At 42.0% G+C, this 13,711-nt stretch overlaps 1 protein-coding gene across 2 annotated transcripts in view; it reads right to left on the reverse strand.

The window, feature by feature from the left end:
- CLTC (clathrin heavy chain) overlaps positions 1-13,600 on the reverse strand; it is a 98,202-nt gene extending 84,602 nt beyond the window's left edge. For both annotated transcript variants that reach the window (XM_087956361.1, XM_087956354.1), the window contains exon 1: positions 13,264-13,600. In XM_087956361.1, coding sequence (XP_087812487.1) covers positions 13,264-13,305 — 42 coding nt within the window. In that variant the 5' untranslated portion in view covers positions 13,306-13,600. The remainder of the gene's footprint in view (positions 1-13,263) is intronic.
- Positions 13,601-13,711: the final 111 nt, after the last annotated feature.

The raw sequence follows: 13,711 nt of genomic DNA on the forward strand, positions 1-13,711 counted from the left end.
AGCATACAATTAGCTGCTGAGCTTTAAATACAATGTCTGATTCTATGAACAGCCAGATTAAGATATGGATGGATAGATAGATAGATAGATAGATAGATAGATAGATAGATAGATAGATAGATAGATAAGATAAGATAAGATAAGATAAGATAAGACAGACAAAGATAAAGATAAGAGTCCAGGTCCCTTCCCCACAAGATCCCACAGCTAAAAGAGCTAAGAATAAGTCTGACGATTGTGGAAACGTATTTTGATGTTCTTGTCAATGAGCCTCACCAGCTGAAACACAATTAAGGGGAAAAAAGATGCTGACTGTGGCAAACCCGTTGACCTTTTTCTTGCAAGGTAGTCAGCATAATTTCCTAGAAGAGCTCGCTTTCCAAAAGGAAGCGCACAAAAATGCTGAAAATGCAGACTGTTCTAGTTTTGATAATGCACAACTATAAGTGAGCCATTGTTCTGTTACCGGACCAAAAGAAACAAAAAAAAAAAACCTCCCCAAAAACAGGTCTACGACATATTTTATCTCTATCAGACCTCTAACAGGATACTACCGTCAAGAGTGTGAGTTTGAATACCAAAACAGGAAGTATCTAAGCCATGGTGGGCTGCATTAACGGAGGAATAGAATCAAGAGAAAGTGAAGCTTTAGTGTCGCTTTATAATGTTTTGGTAAGACCACACTTAAAATGTGGAAACTCTTTAGAAAGAATGCAGAGATGAAAAGAAAGAGTGCAGAAGATAATTAGGGGTCTGGAGGCTACAACATGACGAACAGTTGCAGGAACTGGTTATCTGTAGTCAAATTAAGGGAAGGGAAATCAGAATAGAGCTGGAAGGGACTTTGGAGGTCTTCTAGACCAACCCTCTGATCAAGCAGGAGGCCCTATACAGTTTCAGACAAATGGTTGTCTAATTTCGTCTTCAAAACCTCAAATGATGGAGCATCAACAACATCTGGAGGCAAGCTGTTCCACTTATAATAGAATCATAGGGCTCAAAAGGACCTTGGAGGTCTTCTAGTCCAACCTCTGACCAAGGTGGAAGACTTTATACCAGCCTGGTTAGGGGTGGCATGATAGCAATCTTCCAATATTTGAGGGGGTGTCACAGATGGTCTACCTGTTCTCCAAAGCATTGAAGGGCAGCACAAAAACTGTGGAAGATCATTAAAGAGAGATCCAAACTAGAAATAGGGAGAATTTTCTGACAGCAAGAACAATTGATCAGTGGAACGACTTGCCTCTAAAAGTTGTGGGTGTTCCAACACTGGAGGTTTTTAAGAACATTTTGGACAACTATTTGTCCATAATGGCATATGGTCTTGTGCTTGAGCAGGGGGTTGGACTAGAAGACCTCCACGGTTCCTTCCAACTGTTATTCTGTTATTCAATTACATATTTCATGAGATCAGCTACAAAACTTTACATGTATCTATAGAAATCTATCTATCTATGGAAAAAAGTCTAAAACAATTCTGCATTTTTTAACATTTCTGTATAATCTGCCTTACAAGTTTTAATCTTACAAATTAGCTTAAAAATAGGTAAAGGAAAACTGGCATATACTTCTGATGAGCTGATTTCTTGTCTATCAAAAAAAAAAAAAGCTTGTAATCGAATAAAATCCTTAGAATGTCACAAGATAATCAACACAGGAAGTCAGAGGACAAAAGCATTGCAAAAATTTGCAGGAAGAGTTCAGTTTTAAAAGCCAGAAAGGGAAGGAGGGGGAAATGAAGCAAGCAGAGGCATACATGCTCAGCTATACAGCGTGGGATTGTGTGAAGCACATTTTAAATAAAATGTTTCAGAACCAAGTAAATTGTAGCATGCTTGCATAATCATAATCACACATTACAAGATAGCCTATTTCTCCCAGATGAAAGGGGGGGGGGGAGGGGAAACCGTGAGGGCTGGGATATACAGAAAAAAAAATGTGTGTAATTGTTGCTGCAGAATGATGGAAATTTATCAATGCCTTGTTTTAAAATTGTGTAACAATTCACACATTGTTACAATGGTACACTTAATTTCTCAAAAATTATGTTTGGTCTCTTAGATGGGGACATCCAGGTTTATTTCAAGAATGCCCCTTACCAGCTTTGTACGTATTTATTTTCAATCTGTGCTTGGCCACCTCAAACATGACATTGGCAGATAATAGGGAATAAAATTAAAATAAAATCATAACAATATATATAACAAATAGACAAGTGAGATAAAACAATACAGCATAAGTTTTATTGATGTAAGGTGTGTAGAGTACCTCCACAGCAAGATAGGTGGCAAATAAATTTAACAAATATAATCATTTTAAAAAAATAAATAAATTTATATTCCAGTCATCCCTGATAGGGCGACTATGGGCAGCCTAAGCAGCATCATATAATCATGATACAGGCTGAACTCAAGGTTAAGTCAAGGTTGATTCAGCCTCCCGTCCTTCCCAGGTGGGTAAAATGAGGACCCAGATTGTTGGGGGTAGTAGACGCTGACTCTGTAAACCGCTTAGAGAGGGCTGTGAAGCACTGTGAAGCAGTATACAAGTCTAAGTGCTATTGCTATTAATCACACACTCTGAGCCTCATGCTTGGTCACAAATCCATTGTTTATAGCAGGGGTCTCCAACCTTGGCAACTTTAAGCCGGGCGGACTTCAACTCCCAGAATTCCCCAGCCAGCTTTGCTTTTGGAGTTGAAGTCCGCCCGGCTTAAAGTTGCCAAGGTGGAGACCCTGGTTTATAGAGTCAGTGTAACAGTGAGAAGAGTGGCATGTACATTTAATAAACTAAATAAAACCATGTTTTTAGGGTCTATGGCAGAGGTCTCCAACCGTGGCAACTTTAAGACCTGTGGACTTCAACTCCCAGAATTCCTCAGCCAGGTTTGCTGGCTGATGAATTCTGGGAGTTGAAGTCCACAGGTCTTAAAGTTGCCAAGGTTGGGGACCCCTGGTCTATGGAGATTCTCAAGCTTGTTCAGTTCAGTTCAGCATCTTCAGAAGTGTAGAAGTTTTGGATGTGAAATAAAATGTTTTCAAAGAAAGGGGGGGTAGAAAAACTAAGAAGGCCCAGTTGCCTTTTGATAAAAAGCACCTTTGGGACATGCTTTTAAGAGTCCTATGGAAAGCCAGAAGGGTCAGGACAAATTGTCATTCTGGGGAAATGATGTGCCAAAGAGCAGGGGCCATAACAGAAAAAGCTCTCTGCCATGGATCTGCCAGATGACACTCTGATGCAGGGGTCTCCAAACTTGATAGCTTTAAGACTTATGGACTTCAACTCCCAGAATTCCTCCTCCAGTCATGTTAGCTCAGGAATTCTGGGAGTTGAAGACCACAAGTCTTAAAGTTGCCAAGTTTGAAGATCCTTGCCCTAATGCATCTGGAACATGCCTCACCTGTTGAATCTTATTAAACTGGTGGACACACCCAGGGTGAGACAGTCCTGCAAGTAATTATAATTAAATACATACAATCTAAATTCCCTCATTATACTAATCACATCTATTCTTAAAGGAGATGTAAGCTATCGTAGCCATATGTTTGGCAAACACAGTACTTATTTTTCACTGCTGCTTTCTGAGTTCCCTTCTCTTCAAAAAGCCATTAAATGAGAGCTGAAGTCCAACACAGAACACTGGCGGGGATATAATCCTATTATAAGTAAGATTAGTTTTCAATCAGCCACCAGGCTAATTAATTTGCACTGCAGACCTCTCCTTATCAGCATAAGTCAATCCCTTGTGGCACCAATGACCGATCCTCTCTCTTCCCGTTTGCAAAGGTTTCGTTGCTTGATGACCACAAATTGAGCTAGATATATAGAGGGTTGAACTGAAGAACGAAGGGATCGTTTCACAGTGCTGTGTGGGGAACCCCAGAGAGAACTTAGCAAAGCTTCCAAGTGTTCGTCTGCAGGCAATCATTTCTTTGTCAGAGACAACTTAGGGGGGAGTGGTTCTTTCATTTTTCAGTCAAAATTGTAGGCCAGTGTTTCTCAACCATGGCAACTTGAAGCTGTGTGGACTTCAATTCCCAAGAATTCCCCAGCATGTGCTGGAAAACACACCACAAAGAGATTGAGAAGACCCCCTAGAATAGGGGTGTCAAACTCAAGGCCCGCGGGCCGGATCTGATCCACAGGATGCTTAGATCTGGCCCGCCCTGGAAACAGCAAAGGACCGGCCCGCGGTGCCTCTGCCAGCGAAAACAGAGCCTGGGCGGGCCGCACACAGTCTCTCTGAGCTCTGTTTTCTCTGGCAAAGGGCTGCAGGAGGCCATCGTAGCCAAAAACGGAGCCTCGATGAGTCACATCAAGCTGGCCATGCCCACCCTGGCCACGCCCCCCCGAGGTCAAACATAACCTTGATGGGGCCCTCAATGAAACTGAGTTTGACACCCTTGCCCTAGAACATAAGCATATCTCTTAAAAACTCCTTTTACAACCCTATAATCCCTTTATTTGGGATAGAGCTGGGGCAATTGGATGGAGCTGAACGTGCATAAGTGCACCATTGTGCCTCCCGTCCCTGTCCTATCGTCCCTATTTAATCGTCCCTATTTTCTGTATTCTTACTCATGTTTATACTTATACCTATTATTTTGTAAGCGATTGACAAATCAAATAAATAAATAAATAAATTTACTGGCCAGATGCCCTTCCTGACACCAACATGAAGTTCACAGCAGCATTTTTTTTCTTTGTGCCATAGGAGAGAAACATTTTCCGCTACCTAGGATTCAACTCTCAAGGCCAAGCAGGAGGCAAGAGTCTTCACCACTAAGCTACCATGCCACTCATAAGCATGTCTCTTACACGGTAGGAAAAGTAAATAGCTATAAGTAGACATGAGCCATGGTGGCGCAGTGGTTAGAATTCAGTACTGTAGGCTACTTCTGCTGACTGCCGGCTGCCTGTAATTTGGCAGTTCGAATCTCACCAGGCTCAAGGTTGACTCAGCCTTCCATCCTTCCGAGGTGGGTAAAATGAGGACCCAGATTGCTGGGGGCCAGAGGATGACTCTGTAGACCGCTTAGAGAGGGCTGTAAAGCACTGTGAAGCAGCATATAAGTCTCTGTGCTATTGCTATTCTTTCACAGAATCTTCCTGGTGCAAAAGAAGCCACCCTTCTTTTACACACCTGAGAGGACAGGCCATTACCAAAGCAGCCCTGAAAATGAGTAGCTATGTCCATTTTCTTTGCCACCAAGAGGCTGATAGTACCCCTTGAATAATGCATTCCTGGTCAGCTGAAAGGTCAAATTATTTGGCAGGCAAGGGACTTTTAACAAGTAGGTCATTTGCAGCACCTGAAAATACTTTGAAATGATCCACCCCGCTGTCTTTTTGTCCCTAGGGGATCCACAGTGGGCAATGACTTAACTAGATGGGTGCTTATTCTCACTGGTTCCCCCGCTGTCTGCCCTATTTTTGCAAGCTCTACAATTGCAAAGGATGATTATTAAATTAGATTTTAGGAGATATTTATCCCACTTTTATTCTTTATAAGTAACTCAAGGCATCAGAAGTATCTCCTATTTTTACCACAACAATCCTGTGAAGTGGTTTGGACTTAAGAGTGACTAGTCCAAAGTCACCCAACCATCTTTCTTGCCTAAGGCAGGACTAGAACTCACTGTCTCCAGGTTTCTCGTCTGGTGCCTTGACCACTAGACCAAGCTGCCTCCTCTATTATACTATAATTGTACCGTACCCCCATTTTACAGAACTGTCACTCCTGCAATCCATGGAGAACAAAATACAATGGGGAAACTCCAGTCTACAGCTGCTCCATCTCCCACCTGCCACATTAGGGAAGAGTCTTTTTAAGTATTTATTTCCTGAGACTCTGGAAGTTTTTAAGACCCTATGCAGGGTTACTTCTAGCCTTTGAGAACCAATTTGATATAACAGCTGAGGCCTGAGGGGACTGAGCTATAATCAAGACTCCAACCTCAGAAATTCACTGCTTTCAGGAGGTATTTGGTAGAAACCAAACTTATCTCTTGTCAAGACCGAAACAGCTATGGGGAGATTCTCAGCAACTTTCCTAGCAAGCCAGAACACATAGTCAGTCAAGCTTTGTTCTTAAATCTTGCCTAATGATGTTGCACAGAAAAAGAGGGTTTTTTCATCAAAAATCTTTTTTAAAAAAGGAGATAACAGTTTTCAGCAGTAGATGATTTATTTCCCCCCACTTCTATTAACGTTAAATAAAAACAAATGGTTGTATCTGTAATGATAAGACCCTTAAGGCATATTTTTGAATAGAGCTGGAAGGGACCTTGGAGGTCTTCTAGTCCAGCCCCCTGCCCAAGCAGGAGAACCTATACTATTTCAGATAAATGACTCTCTAGACTCTTCTTAAAAACCTCCAGTGAGGGAGCGCCCACAATTTCTGATGGCAAGCTGTTCCACTGGTCTACTATCCTGACTGCTTCTCTTTGGTTAGTTTCCAACCATAGTTTCTTGTCCTGCCCCAGATCTGGTATTTTGTAGAATAATTTGACCCCCCCTTTTTTGTGGCAGTCCCTCAAATACTGGAATACTGCTATCATGCCACTCGTAATTCTTTTTTTTTTAAACTAGCCAGACTCAAAACCTGCAATCATTCTTCGTATGTTTTAGTCTCCAGGCCTTTGATCATTTTAGTTGCTCTACTCTGAACTATTTCCAAAGTCTCAACACCTTTTTTGTAGTATGGTGACCAAGATAGGTTGCTGTATTTCAGGTGTGGCCTTGCTAGGATTTTATAAAGTAATACCAATACTTCATATGATCTTGATTCTATGCCTCTGTTTATACAACCCAGGATGGTATTAGCTTTGCCGTCTGCACACTGCTGGCTCCTATTCAAGTGATCATCCACTGGGACTCCAAGATCTCTCTTCACAGTTACTGTTTTTTAGCCACAGCACTCATCCTGGCCTTGCCAACTCAGAGTAACCCTCCTGACTTCAATGGGACTTACAGTCGTATTTATTTCATAAACTTACATGCTGCTCATCTCACACGGCAATGAGACTCTGGGTGACGTATAAATTTAACAAATAAACACACATTACGTTGTACAGAATCACAGCTGCAGATGGTATGTGATGCTGTCTAATTGCCAACCCAGAACAACGTTTCCTTCCCAGTTACAATCATGCCAAACATAAAGAAAAACAAAAATCCCTTAACTATAATCTGAATATTTGAATAAAAATATCCAAATATTGTTCATAATATTTAAAACACATAAAGTTGCTTGGCAGAATTATCAATTCATACGAGGATTTGACAAGTGCCAAGATTAATGTCAAATGCAATTAACAGACTGCTGAAAAGATTCACACCAAGCATGTGCTGAGCCTATAATGAATGCCAAGTGTTCCTCAAACACAAATTCAGATTTTGGTTTCAACCTTTACAATAGTCTCTGAGCCTGAAATTCTGCCTTGCTGGTTTAGGAAGCTATCAGGACATTGTGATGGGGGGTGTCAGAAGTCAACAAGATGGCAGGAATGGTGCCAGGATTGAACTTCTACCCTTCTGTATGGGCAGATTTTCTGTATAGGCAGATTATGTCCTTTGGCACATATATCCATGATTTGAACTCTTATAAAAACATCTTCATAATACTTTTTTTCAGGCCAGAAGGAAAGGGCCTTTCTGTCAGTTCCAGTCTACTCTATAAACTGCACTCTCTCTGCCTCTGCATAAAGCTTCTGAGCTCCATGCAAGAAATGTTTTAGAGTTTATAGGCTGTAAGTTGTCATTTTCAATTAGGTTTTTATTCCACTGTCTTCATAGAACATAGAATTATAGGGCTGGAAGGCAGCTCGGAGGTCTTTTTTTGCTGCTATCTATGAACAGCTTCATGGATGCTTGTATCGGAGGATATTAATATAACAATTGCATCAGTAATTTAACTAAATGACAACAGGCTCATCTTAAAAGATGTACATCATCTATTCACCAGATAAAAGTAAGATCAGATAATTGCACAGGGAGCAAAAATAAAAATGGACTTGCTCTTTAGGACACAAGAAAGCTAACTGGAAAAACAGGGCAATGGAAAGTTTTCCAGAATATACACATTAACCATTAATGACAACCACTCTGATCAGCCAGTCTACTTTTATTAACAGGTTTATAGGAAGCCTCACAACTTGATACAATTTCACCAATTCAGCAAATGCTGAACCACCACAGGGACTCTTTTGGGTAGTGATTTTACTTCTTCTCTATCCATTACATTTTTGACTTGCTTTTCCTATATCCCCCTTTTTTTCCCTTTGAATGTCAATACCTAAATTTATTTATTTCCTATTTCTAAACTGCATATCTCCCTTAGAGAAGTATTACCTCTCACAACACCCCACAGTTAATTTTTCTCCACACTCCCCACAGTTCATGTAGAGCAGTGTTTTTCAAGAGACCACTTTAAGATGTGTGGACTTCATGGGAGTTGAAGGCCACACATCTTAAAGTGGCCAAGGTTGAAAACTACTGATGCAACCCTTGGACAGCTCTCCTCTGGGATATGTAGACTACCCAGACTAATCCCTGAGAAACCCCAGATTGTCCTAAATGGCAATTCCCACACCTTCCCATTGGCCATATTGGCAATAACTAAAGAAACCAAAAGCTGCAAAGACCTGAACAAGAGGATACTGGTCCATGGTTCTGTGACGTTAGAGCTACTATTTCAGGAAATGCCCATCACATTATCCCTGGATTTTTTTTATCTCCCCTCCATGCACACGAGATACATGGTTGGCTCCAACCTGCAGACTTTTGGTTAAGACTTGCCTCTTCCTCTTGGACCTGAGTTTGAATGAGTCAAGTTCCTAACTGGAGAGGCCCCATATTCATTACTTTTGATCATCTTTTAATTGTTGTGGTTTGCTTTAAGCGGTGTCATGGTTTTGCATGACCCAAAGTCACATTGATAAAGGCTTGAAATAAATGACAATAAGCTTGTATAGAAATGTCAATTTTGTTGCAATGGAGGTGGTAATTTTTGTTTGGGAACATTACTTGGGAACCCTGTGTTACTGGAAAGTACAAGATATGTGTTCATACATATATGCACACCAAAGTCACTTTGTGTGCAACAACTTTCCCATAACATAAATAGGAGTTTAAGGCTTAAGTGTCTCAGAACTGTTTATATGCTCCTTTGTCTCTTCTGCTGGGGAAAAGAAACACAGCCATATTTGTAAATCTGGTGTTCAATACTAAATGTAATTATGTTTTCAAGCAAATTAGCAGCTCCAGAAAGATTCACACCAAGTAACCTTTTTAAGTACTGAAATTATGGATGCAGTGTTTTATCTTATTTTAGAGGAATTCAATCACAAGTTTTTTAAAAAAGTGTGATAATACAGCATGAGCAGCACTGCTTCTCCATCAACATTTCCTATGCATACATTTTGCTTTATCATTCTATGCAGACTTCTTGGCAACAACTTTGGCAGAAATCACACAGGAATTTTCCAGAAATGAATACTGTATACTCTTTTCCAAAATAAAACCAAAAAAGCCCCCTGCTCTGGATAGTAAAGTGTGTTTTACAGCTCATCAAGCAAAATCCATTTAAGTAGGAAATAAAGGGTTTTGGTTAGAAAAATATCATACGTTTTTTTTTTCCAAACCAAAATGTTTTTAAAAGACTAGGTCATCTGGAGATTTCAAAGGTCCAGATAGTCTCTGAGCCACCCAGAATTATGTGATATAGGCAGCTATATAAATTGAATAGAGATGTGGCTGAGTTTTAACTCCCATTAGCAGTGTTTTTCAAATCTCAACCTTGGCGCTTGAACATGTGTTGACTTCAACTCTCAGAATTGCTGGCTGAGGAATTCTGGGATTTGAAGTCTATACATCTTCAAGTTGCCAAGGTTGAGAAACACTCCCCTATAACACCTATAAGACAGGTGGTATCAAATCTGAGGAAGAGATTTTGTTTTCTCTACATGAAGGATATGTCTTTAGAAAATGAGTAAGATGAACAGCAAAGGAAGAATTTTTCCTGCCCAACAAAAATAAAGAGGGTATTTTGGAGTCGTGTTTTTTAAACCCCCTGACACAAGACAGAATGCCAAGTTTATGTGGAGACAAAGAAACACACAAAGAGCATATTCTTGTTAAGGACACCCACAGTCTGTTCTATATACAGAACTGCTATCCTGAAACTCAAATAGTTTTATTAAAACCCTTATCACTGCAATAAAAGCAAACATTCCAGAAAGTAAACGTGATTGTATTCTAAGGAAGTGCCTAAACTCCAAGACCAGCTGATAAAATCTAGGCAGCCAGGAAACCTACATCCACAGTTCTTTTGTGGCACAACATGCTAGAAGCAGCATTATTTTTAAAAAAAGTTTAAACTCCCAAGTAGAGAACTACTCTAAGTATAGAGTCAATTCTGCAATTCACAGGCAAAAAAAAAAAAAAAGCAAGCTGTGTAGAACAAGCCAATAGCCATTTGCCTGTTTGGGAAAGGGTCTGTGTAACTTGTCCACACATCTTAAAATTGCCAAGGTTGAGAAACACGGTGATAGACTATCCTGGCTTAGCATAAACATAAAATAAACAGGCACCCCTCAAAGCTGGCAAAAGAGGAAAACTTAACCAGGACGGAATTTGTTTGTTGTTGAAAGACAAGGCGGCTTGCAGGAAAATCTAGAAACCCTTTTCTCTGCTCTCTTCTGCTTTGAATCGATTCCCAGCAGGCAGCTTTGGAGGAAGAGCTGCATCCCGCCCACGCAGCAAGGATTAGATATTCAGGATTAGATATTCAGGATTAGATATTCGCTTGAAGTTGCAACAATACGGATGGCAGTACAGGAGGTGCTTACACCCTTGTCCTTAAACACATGCACAGTTAAACAAGGTTTGGATCTTCCTGCAGACACATTCCTAAACAAAGTAGACCGTGAGTACTCTGAAGTCAGTCTTAAAGGTGGAGGGAAAACATCAAAGGGCAATATGGAAGGTTAAACCTACATCTCTTTCAGGAGTTAAGTCAACAACTGGCTCCCAAAAACAAACTGTCCTTGGCAACATACATTGGGAAATTTGCAGAAGCAGGCAAGTTTTCCTCTAACTACTGTACTATAGGTTGCCCCAGCAGTTAGGAATCCATGTCTAGAACAACTAGGGTGGTTCCCCCCAGTATTTTGGAAACTCTTGGAATTATTTCTGGGACATATGGAGACCATAAGTGCATGTTTCCATCATTAGATTTCTTGGACTGCATTCATAAAGACAAGCAATATTAATGAGTCTTCAAAACTTCACTCACAAAGAATTGTCAGTGTATTCCCCCTTACACTTAAAAACCTAAGCTAACTGCTATCAATTGCATTTCTACAGCCCAAATGCTGCAAGGGCATCCCTTTCCCCCCCACCCAACTTAAATCTCAAAATGAACAGATGCCACAACATCTGAGTTTAAACTCTCATTACAATACACCATCAACTTCTTAAGTTTGAGCTACTGTTGCTACCCACTTTTTGAACTCCAAAGATGATTACAATTTTCAACCTGCTCCAATTTTCATATTAATGCTATGTCCCTCTCCCAAACTCACCCATCCTATCCTTCATTGCTAATTCCACTATTATTCCTCCTCAGATTCAGTCTTAATGAACTGCATTAACGGATGAAAAATCTGTTATATACTGAAAACATAAACAGAGATGCCCAATAACTAAAAATAAACCTAGCTGTTGGATCATCCATGTTTATCTGATTCCTAATTACCATTCTTAGCTAACCTGTTATACAAGCCGATCTACCTTGTCTCCCATCCAGTGGCAACTCACACCTTTCCTCCTCAGCTTTGCACTCCTAATTCTGCCAGTTCAACTCAGTCCCCCATTCACAAATAGTTTCATTAATTTGCTCCCTCCAGATCCGGCATCAAGCCGGGTTGTACAGATAATGCCTGCCTCCACAAGTCGCCTGCAGAACTACCCTTGACTCCTTTGCCAAGGAGAAATACGGAAGTCAACTCCCTAGCCACTTTTGTCTTAGATTTCTGCTAAACCACTCACACCCATCCACCTTCATGCCAACCTTTCTGAATTACTTCCCTGAGTTTCAGCCACCACACCTGCTCCAATTTGCACCCAGGATACCACACACACACATTTGAATTTAACATCTTTCCTTTTCATCTTAGCTCCTTTCAAACACTTCCTCTTCCCACACTTGCTTCGGCCAATTTTCTCTGGCCACTTTAACCCAGAATAAATACCCTCCTCTTTTCCCATAGGAACCTTCCCCATTCCAACTCACAGGGAAAACCAAAACTTGGAGAAGGAAACCAGGAACCTGCCTACCTTCACTTACCATCTTGTACACCTGTTGAAAGCCAAGACCCGGTGAAAGAGGAAGCCAGCATAGGCAAGATTAAATGGAGATACCAGGAAATCAAGCCAGGTTCATTCAAGTACGTGCATGAACACCCAGAGTGCCCAAACAGGCTTCCCCAAGCCCAGAAAGCCATTTTAGTTTTCCCATCTTAAAACAAATCAACATTTAAACCCTCACACTTTCAACCTCCCCCATTTTTTTGCTTCTTTTGCCACAGCAGAGCCCAGGATCCAAAATGCCATAATACAGGCAGGCGACATGTACACATTTCTAATCTTCCTATCCCAACTCCTCAGGAGGAGAAAAGGCGAGGGGGAAGGAGTAATTGAAGCCTAATTTGATTTAATTAGGGAAGAAAGACACATGTATCCAAGGTGGTCACAATTCAAAGTGGTCAATTCAAACCCTGGTTCATTCAAGGTGGTCATTCAACCCCACCCCCCACACACACACACCCCAATTCCCTATTTACAATGCCAACTGCCTATGATAACTATATTTTGCTCAATAAATAAATAAACCCGCTTCTCGGGCCGCCCTTCCAACCCCCGGTCAGGCGCCCCGAGAAGGGAGTTTATTCATTTACTAAGCAAAATATAGGTATCCATGCATGGCCAGTTGCCACTGTAAATAGGGAATTGGAGTGTGGTGGGCTTGACTGACCAGGGGTTTGAATGACCACCTTGCCGACCCCCAACTGTCAAACCAGCAGGGGGAAGAAGGGAGAAAAAAAAGCAGCCTCTGGAGACCAGGGCCTCGAAAGAGGCTTCACACGTTCCCCCCGACACGTGTTCTCGGGTCTCGCACCCCCCCCCCCGTCGCCAACCTCCACCCCCGTCGCCGAGGGCCAGGCCGACAGAGCCCCCCCGTGGGGTGCAGGCCCGCCTCACCTGGAGATGCTCCTGGAAGCGGATGGGTAATATTTGTGCCATGGCGGCGGAAGCGTTGTTGGGGTTTGGGGGCTCCAGCCCGACGCCGGGGATGGGGCGCTGGCCTTTCCTCAGGAACGCAGAGACGGCGAAGCGGAGGGCGGAGGAGCCGGCGAGGGCAGCTCGTAATGGCGGGGCAGGCCGAAAGAGAGAGAGAGAGAGAAAGAGAGAGAGAGAAAAAAAACGCTGAGGAGGAAAAGCAGCAGCAGCAGGAGTCCCCTCTGCGAGCGGAAGGACACCGACGGGCCTCCTCAGGGAAGGGAGCGCAGCGGCCGCGCCTCCGCCTTATCCTCGCTCTGCCTGCGCCTTCACCTGCCGCGGATTAGCCGAACGGCGGAAGGATCTCACCGAGGAGGAAGAGAAGGAGTGCAGCCCTCCTTTAAGGAATCAATGGATTCGGCGGAAGGAT

Source organism: Notechis scutatus, chromosome 1, assembly GCF_049901735.1.
Source record: "Notechis scutatus isolate UNSWTSFEM ecotype Mainland chromosome 1, rNotScu1.2, whole genome shotgun sequence".
NCBI classification, from domain to species: Eukaryota; Metazoa; Chordata; class Lepidosauria; order Squamata; family Elapidae; genus Notechis; species Notechis scutatus.